The sequence below is a fragment of the Ochotona princeps genome, chromosome 21 (assembly GCF_030435755.1).
Source record: "Ochotona princeps isolate mOchPri1 chromosome 21, mOchPri1.hap1, whole genome shotgun sequence".
NCBI lineage: Eukaryota > Metazoa > Chordata > Mammalia > Lagomorpha > Ochotonidae > Ochotona > Ochotona princeps.
In genome coordinates, this window is record NC_080852.1 from 23,389,041 (window position 1) to 23,398,099 (window position 9,059).

Consider the following 9,059-nt stretch of genomic DNA (forward strand, 5'->3'; position numbering starts at 1 on the left):
CCTGCTTGACCTCCAGCTGCTCTCTCCCTCAAACCCCCTGCTGCCACCCCTATTTGGAGAGGTCCAGCAGGAGGATGTGCCTGGCGCATAGCTCCACAGGGTATCAGGACACAGGAGTGTTCGCAGTGATTTCAGAGTGTGTTTCCAAGCAGGGCACACACCTGGGGCCACGGACTCTCCTGCGACTTGCAGGCTTCACTTGGGCTGAAGGGCAGACCCGGCCAATGCCACTGCCCATACAGCAGGGACAGCCAGGATGAAGGGAGGCAGACCAGTTCCTGGGCCGACAGATTCCTCTGGGCAGGTGCCCTCACAGCCCACGGGGGTGCACATCCTGGAGCTGCCCTGGCTGTTGCAGCTTCCTCCAGCTCTAAGGATCTTTATCAGATACCAGATAGGGTTCAGCTGCCAACACATGGCCCACATCTATTCATGCACAGGCGGGCTCAGCCACTGCCCTCCACAGTGACACAGGGAGCCAGGTTCCCACGCTGCTCAGGAGCGGCATCTGAAGGCTGGTGTCTGCATAATGCAACCAGCAATGACCACAGCCCCTCACTGGCCAGCGGGCCTTCGACGGGCAAGACACTGTGCTGAGTACTTTGCACATTTTGTTTCAATTAAAAAAAAAAAAACAGAACCAGCCTGTACTCCCATTGAAAGGTACAGGTTCAGAAATGTTCAACTCCAAGGTGACCCCGCTACGATAAACAGCAGAACTGGGACTCAAATCTAAGTGCTTCTAACCTCAAGTCGGTCGTCCCAGGCTTTAACTGTTTCTTTCGTCTTTTCCCAGATGAGATTTCATGTAATCCACCCAAACACCCCTGCAGTGGGGGAATTGCAGGTATTTACTTACTTTTTTTTTTTTTCCAAACAGGAACTGAGGTCAAACAAGATCACACAAAGATGAGGGAATGTAGCGCTGTGGCAGGCAAGCAGACTCCTTCCAGAAGTCCATCTCAGTCACTCTGGGGATGCCACTTCGCTCCAGCTAGTTTCAGTTTTTCAGTATGTGAAACGGGGTGAATGGAAGCCCCTGGCTGTAGTGAATGCTACCTGTTTGTACTCTCATATTAATTTGCCCCAGGTCACTGAGCAAATGCACACTGAAAAGCTGAGCAGAGTTCCTGAGCAGGTAACCTTTCCTTAAACAAAACAGCATCTCCAAAGATGACCCACTCTCCAGAAGGTGCTGAGCTCTCCACCTGTTACTACTCAACATTTCCCTGAAGACAGCACACAGGAGACCAACACGGCTGAGGATGGAAGGACCCAGTAGGCAGAACAAAAAGCCAAATCCAGGGGAGCCCAAGGACTCCTGTATGTGATCGTAGACCCTGCTGTCATCAAGCTGACTGCCTCAGCTTTTTACCAAGGGGTTCCACGTGAAACAATAGTCCCTACAAATGACGTAGCTGGTCCCAGTCTCACAGTCCTCCCATTTCAGCTGCCAACAACATCCCAGGAGCTGAACCAATCTGGGCTGGTGGAGTGGGTCACTTTGTCCTGTCCTCATGTGCTGGCACACTCTTTCAAGCCAACCTCTCCAGCAACCCAAGAACCAGTCTTCCCTGCCAGCAAACAGAATCTGGAACTTTCTGTGAAGAGCAGCATCCCTTTGTAGTGATGGGACCACATACACAAACTTAATACACATAAAGGCCATGATGCATGCAAGCCGCATATCCACTGTGGGTGACTTCATCTACAATGGATAACCAGAGGTCAGTTCTGGGAGCCAACAGCACAGACGGCCTTGCCCAATTTGCCTGTCCGGATCATTTACCTGGACATCAGCTCTTTTAACCTTGGGAGGGCATAGCTTTCCAATCATGGAGCTGAGATAAATATACCATTCCTTGTCAAGAGAACACACTGCTTGCAGACACAGCCCTGAATGCCACACTCACAAGTTCATCACCTTGATTTGCGCTAATGGAGAAGCTGTTCAATGAACAAATTTTAACACACCTGATGAAATGTAGTACCTGATTTAAACAGCCCTGGAACAAGCGCCTGAATGTTCAAAGCAAATGGAAACTGTTTGTCGTCTATTAAAAACACTCTAGACCAGCCCCAAAGTCATACTTGTAAAATATCTATCTTCTAAAACACAGACAGGCTGTCATGGGCCTACCCTCTGTGTCAACAGCCACCCTCTCCCCCGTCCCAGGGAGAGTCTGCAGCCCACAGAATCCCCAGGGAAATTCCCCCAAATTCCAGCATCCTCCTCAGTGCCACTGCTTCTTGCTCTTCCCCTGATGGTGTGGCTTAGCCTTGCTGAACAGACTCGGGAAGATTCACCAAGATTCTGTTTTGCCAGAAACCCGATCCTAGGAGCTTGTCCTATCCTTTGGCAAAATGTAAAATATTCACTATAAAACATAGAGCCAGATGTCTCTTGTGGAAAACTTCCATTAATGGGGCAGCAGGAAGAATCTCACATGTTAATTCATGGCATTTTAGAACAGCTATTTGCTTTTCACGGACCCGGTCAGAGTCAACCTGTAAGTCCCATCCGAGTGCCCCGGCAAACACACAAGTAGCTACATGTCTCTGTGGAGCAGGTGCACAGGGTCTCAATACAGGAAGCCATCATAACGGACAAGCACAGTAGCTACAAAAGGTGGGGGACCCTTGGAGAAAGTCTGATTTGCCACTAGCTGAATGTATGCCTGGGTGAATTAAGGATCCGCTTGGTGGCATCTATTATGGTAAATCTGAACAAAAGACCCAGCGTGAGAAGGCAGGCTTCTAGGCAGCCCAGCACATCAAGAGGCTCCCTCATCAGTGTCAAGCGGGAACAGGAAGGACCGACTGAGGATGCAGTTACACCTGAGGAAGGGCAAAATCCCAGGCCTGCATTTCTGTGAGGATGTGCCTCAAACTGGTGGGGGGAGCTGAAACCCCTGGAAGAGCCACAAGCACCGGGGATAAAATTTCCCACTGCTTCTACTTCTGTTCATCCTAATACATGGTGACATCGTCATTCAACACTGGAAACTTTAACTGTGCTCCCCCATGTCCGCTAAGTCTGAGAATTAATTACTAGCTGCTTTGCTATTCACATGCCTGCCTAAAATCAAACTGGTATTAGAATTAATCAGTTAACACCAGAGCGAAATCCCCATATTAACAGATTATAAAAGTCATAACTACAAGGGAAAAGGCTGATTAACGGGCACTAAGTTCTAGTTCGGGAATAATAAGACACGCTGGTCTTCTATTCCAGAGCAGGGACTGGAAATAATGACAACATCCTGTATATTTCACTCCTTAAAAAAAAAAAAAAAAAAAACACAAAACCTAGAAGAAGGATTGTGAGTGACTTTTCACCATCAAAAAGTGTTAAATCCTTAAAGAAATGGGTGTTTATCCAGGTTAGACACTACAGAGCCTACCGGCACATAAAAACATCGCCTGATCCCCATAAAAATGAAAAAATGCTTATGTGTCAGTCAAAAATTAAAAAAAAAAAAAGACAGAATGAAAATCCAACGTCCCCCAATAAGAAAATCATCCCATCATTTCCGTTTCCCTTCATTATGGACGGCGCCCAGGCATCTACCGAGCGGCACAGGCTGCTGCGATTCCCCGTGAGAGAAAAAGCAAAGGCAACCACAACTGGAAGAAAATAAATTTGAAGAAAGAAAAAGAAACAAAAAGGGAGATGAGGAGGGGGCGGAGGGGGAAGAAGTTCAGACAAAGATGAAGCAAACGACCCGAGTGTGAATCTGCAAGTCCCAACTGGACACCAAATGCAGGAACCCAACCCACTGTGGTGCTCCCTGGTGAGCTAACGAGGCCAACAACCCACCCTACAAGGCTCGAAAACCATCATTCTAGAAAAGTCCAGGCTCTGGTAAATCATCCTCCAGGGAGAATTCCAGTCACCTGAAGCGACGCTACAAATTAACACAGGGCATCTCTCCTTCGGGGTGGCAAGAGACCAAGCTTATTCAACCAAAATGTGTGGCATGCTAGAAGCTCCCTTCCCTCTGTGGTGCCAGGCTTCCCACCGGCAGCACACACCGCTGCCCACTTCGGAGAGGTGAACGCTCCTTTTCAGTTATGTAGAAGTCTATTGATTTCCACATTGATGAAAAGTCATAATTATAAAAATGGCTTAAGGAACCAACCTTTTACTTTGCTGACTCTGTCCTATAGAGACATTGAGTGTCTGCATGAAAGCACAGTCCAGGAACCTGCCTGTGCATTCCAAGGAGCCTGCACCCCCTAAGTGCTGCGGGAAGCCTCTGAGGCCAGTGAGGGCTCTTCCCTGCCGCTAACAGCAGGTAGTTACCACCACAATTTGTGGAAAAAAGTCATTGGAGCCCTTCCTTCCCATGAACAGTCATTCTCTAAGTGCAAATCTAAATATAATGAAAAAACTCAGCACCTAGCAAATCCTCCCTAAGAAGGATGAAGTGAGAATCATGTCAGTTTAATACCTTTTATCGTGACTGTCACAGGTGTGGAGGTCATGAAGTTTAACAGCCCAGCCTCCCAGGCCTCTGACAATGCTACTCTCTAACTCCTAAAATGCAGAGGCAATGAAACTATGCTTCCCAAAAAGAACCCAAACAAAGGGCATTCCTTACAGAGAAAGTGAATTAACAGGGTAACAGCTCCATGCTAGCAGGCGTGTGTCACACAGGAAAGCTCATTAAAAGTCAAAGTGAACTGAAAATCTACAAAATCTGCCAGTTAGGGAAGGCAGCAAGCAGACACAGGGGAGCACATGCAATTCCCCTCCAGGGGTGGGACCCTCTAACAAGGGCAAAATCCTCCCCACGCCTCAACTCCAGCAACACATAAATCAAGCTCTTCCATTCCACACCAAAATCACGAAGTTTGCAAAGCCATGCATACCTTCCTGCATTCAAGAAAAACTAAAAAGATCCTCTCCATAAGCAACGAACAGGCTGCTATCCCTGTCCTCAACAAAGACAAAAGCAAGAAAAAAAAACAGGGAAAGTCTGATATCAAATGCTTAAAGCAATTACCCTAAGCTAAAGGAAGGGAAAGCCATGGTATCAAATGGAAGAAGCAATTGAAATCCATGCCTTTCTAAGGTGGCAATGAGACCCTCATGAAATGCCCGTTTATATTTATGAAGTCAGAAACAATGGTGATACTTCCAGTTATAGCACCTGATAGGAACACGTTCCTCAGATGGCGGTTGTGCCAGTCTCCAAACACTTCCAAAGAGATGGCCAATTATCATTTAACGTATTTTCACAATCACGACTTCGTAAAGTTTATGCCTTGCTGCAAAACTGAGTAAAAATGAACATACTACACTGATTTACAAGATGATGTGGCAATCAAAGAAACTGCATGAAATTATAAGCGGGCATACAATATCCTTTACATAACTCAAAACCAGGTCTAAATTGCTATGTCTTGAAAGTGCAATTACAGTCCATTAAGCAACACAGGTATTGTTCCCTTTGAGTCCTTTTAATGCAGTGTTAACATGTTTTCCAATTGAGTTTTCTTACTTTAGAGCATCTTAATTGTTAACAATGTAGCAAAATAGGCAAGTGCACAGAGTTTTGACTTACAGAAGTAATTTCTCATACAAATAGCCAGAACCTTGGAAGTAAGCTGCAAAAGAAAGGCAAAAAACTCCTTGCATGTCCACATGACAGTATGTCTCCCCACTCCTAATACCTCAGATCTTCTCCCATTCACACAGGAAACTCTCTCTCTAAGCCAACATCTTTTGCTCATTTCACAAATGCAGTCACTTTGGGAGGCAATGGGCCAAGAAGACCAGAAGATACCTGCAAAAATGCTCCCCAAGTGGTCTAGCACGCCCCTTCCTATCCTTCATGGGAACCCTAGGCAAGCCACCCAAAGCCACGGGGCTATTCAAGGACCCCTGGAGCTGACCACTGGTGTCCCAGTGTTGCCACGAATTCCCACCCTGTGACCCAGGGCCAAACCACACCTTGCCTTGCCCTCGCATTCAGATCACAAAGATGCCAGGCTGCAGCAAGAAAGGATAACAAAGCCATAAACAGCTGGAAATAATTACACAATTGTCAGGCTGCAGACATGACAAAAGCCAAGCAAGGCTTGGGAATCTGGTGTCAAAAAGGATGCTAACTGGGGGCTCAGTGCAGCTTTCTAGCTCTTTCCAATTTGCTCCTATAGAGTAGCCAATAACAAGGGTGATGGGGTTTTATACAATACATGTCATGCATGTGTGTGTGTGCATGCGTGAACTTTCCAGAAAAGAAGAAAAGAACATATTTTGTGGACTCCTATCAAGTGTGAGATACAAGACATGCAAGCACGACCCACAAAGTATTCACAGCTTCTGAGCGGATCCTTCCCAGAGTTGTTACCAACATGCAGATGAGAAAGATCTCCTTAAAGTTACACAAAACGGTCTCTTCTTTAAAAGCGTAAGGTAGATACACAGACAATGCCACAGTCCAGAACTGTCCACAGAAAGCATCTGACAGGCAGGCAAGATGCCAAAACAGTCCACACTGGTCCAGAGGGAAAGAATGGGGGTCAGGGCATGGAGCAAGCTGCTAATTTGCATTACCTCGGAGGCGGGTTAAAGGTAAGTCCATCATCAGCTTCCACAAGGCATCTAGTTATCAACCAACCACTCAAGGAACTCCTTCCCAAATAGGGGGGCTCTTTCAGGTGGCTCCCCAGAATGTGGCTATTTGGCGATTTTTAAGCTAGAATAACTTTGCCATCTCCCGGTGGGCTGATACTCTGTTATGATATTTAGATTTCATTGTGACAAACTGTTTCATATAATATCCCCCAAAATGCTACTCTCTGAAATGGAGTGCCATAAATAAAACAGGTTCTTGGTTAGCAGGCAGCATGCATAACACATATGGTACATTGGCCCCCAAAAAAGCCACATTTAAAAATGCTTAAAAGTTAACAATTTAAGCCGTTTATACCCACTTTCAGAGAATTATCCCCTAGAGAACAATTGTATTTGCTATCGTCAAGACAGTGTTTGGATGGATCCCGTCTGCGGATGTGCTAAGTCGAAATGCCCTTAACCCCCTCTTGTCCCTCCTCCCCAGCCCAAGCCTTGCCTCTAGTTCTTGGAGGGAAGATCCCATCATGTAATTTTAAGCATAATGCTGCCCGTTTGAATTAAAATTGATGTAGCTTCTGATAAAAGCCTAATAATCAATTCTCCATTCTCATTACTCTCCAAAATTATATGGACGGAGACCAATTTCTTAAGTTTGTGGACTGCTCTCCTAGGTTATTACGCGGCAGTGCAGCTGAGTGGAAAGATAACCACATTCATTCTCCTTATCTGTAATGATGTAATGCATCCCAGCTCTGAGTCTAGATGATTGGGGAATAATGGGATTGTACAACTGCAGGGATGACAAATAACAGGGCAGCATCCTTCTCCCATTCACTGGACCCCACCGCCCCCTGAAGGACGGGTCACACACGGACTCTGCCCCTCCTTGGATGGGGTTGGCATTTTCTGAAAAGGGGTGGGAGGGGGGTACCTCTGCCCTCATACTACAACAGCCATTCGGACAGTGCGAGCGGAGCCTCAGCCAGGACGGTGCGAGTGAGTAGCCTGCTTTTCTTTGTGTTTAGAACCAAGTGTCAGCTAAAAATAACCGGTTGGTAGGGAGAAGCCACTGCACAGTACAATGCCAAGGAACCCAGGGATCAGAGACTTCTCTGACATAACTGGTGATGCTGCCGGCTCACGTTTGTTTGCAAAACTCAATCTGCCTCCTCCATTTTCTGTGCTTCCTCCGCCACCACGGAAACCTTACCTTTTGCAGGAGCTGGGAGCCCGAGTACTTGGCAGCGATCGATTTTATCTCCCCACCGAAAGCGGAGGCCCACAGCTTCACCCTAACAGGGGAGAAAGGGCAGAGGTAGAAATGCAACCTCCGCCGTGTCACAGCCAACACGCGCGCACTGGCACATACACACCCGGGCTGTGGCTTGAAGGAGCAGGGAGAAATAATGTGAAAGAAAAAGAGAAAAAGGAAAGAAAAAAAAGCGCCTCGCCGCAAACGACCAGCTCCAAACTGCAGAGCACGGCGCGGGAAGGGGCCCGCGGGGGGTCACGGAGTTCACCGCGCCAAGTCCACCCCTCACCCCCTACAACACAACACACACACCTCCACGCTCTCCAGGACCCCCTGAGGTGCATTTGAAGAACTGCCTGGGGGATTCGGCCACCCAAACAAGCAGCACCCGGCTAATACCAGCGGGAAGGTCCTCCCCATCCTCTTCCTTGCCCTACCCGCCACCACCACCACCACCCCCCCAATAAAAGAAAGAAATCGCCAAGTGAGGGACACGAAACGGCCCGTGGAAGTTGGATCCGGTAAACAGGCTTCGAAGTTGGAGCTGTCACTTGAGGTTAGAGCCTCTGCAGGTCGCTCTCGCCAACCCGAGAGTCGGGGTGATAGGATGCCACCCCGGCCTCGCCGCCCGGCGCCGGACCCGGCAGGCAGGTGCGCGAGGCGAGGCAGGCGCCCGCGGTAGGTCCTGCCCAGTCGCACCTGCAGGCGCCCAAAGTTGGGCACAGCGGGTCGCGGGCAGTCGTGTCCCCTCCCCGGGGCGGCACGGGAGCCAGCACTTACACGGAGAGCGGGATCTGCTGCTCCGAGCGCACCACGTCCCCCAGCGCGGCGTAGAGAAGCGCGGCGGTGAGGAGCGCCGAGGCCCCCCGGGACGCGCGGCGCGGCCAGCCCGGCCCGGTCATGCTAGGCTCTCTCCGACGCGCCGGTGGCGGCGGCGACCACAGCGGCGGCCGGGAGCTACGCGGAGCGGGCGGTGGGCGAGCGCGCCGGACTGCCGGCTCCGCTCCGCCCCGCCTGCCTCTCGCGCGCCGGGCTCACTTGGGGAGCAGGAAAAAAAAAGGAGCGGAGAGCGTGAGGGGGTGGGGGGGCGGAGAGGAGGAGGCGGGAGGAGGAGAGGTGGGGAGGAGGCGGGCGCCGAAGGAGGGCGGAGGACGCGCCTCTCGCCGCGGCGGCCGCCGGCCCCGCCTCGGCGGCCCCGGGGAGTCCGGCGGGCCGCGGCAG

The 9,059-nt window shown here is 49.6% G+C and overlaps 1 protein-coding gene across 1 annotated transcript in view; it reads right to left on the minus strand.

The window, feature by feature from the left end:
* CACNA2D3 (calcium voltage-gated channel auxiliary subunit alpha2delta 3) overlaps nucleotides 1–8,847 on the minus strand; it is a 714,521-nt gene extending 705,674 nt beyond the window's left edge. The window contains exons 1-2 of the mRNA XM_058678785.1: nucleotides 8,619–8,847; nucleotides 7,797–7,878 (exon numbers count right to left, since the gene is read on the minus strand). Coding sequence (XP_058534768.1) covers nucleotides 7,797–7,878; nucleotides 8,619–8,740 — 204 coding nt within the window. The 5' untranslated portion in view covers nucleotides 8,741–8,847. The remainder of the gene's footprint in view (nucleotides 1–7,796; nucleotides 7,879–8,618) is intronic.
* Nucleotides 8,848–9,059: the final 212 nt, after the last annotated feature.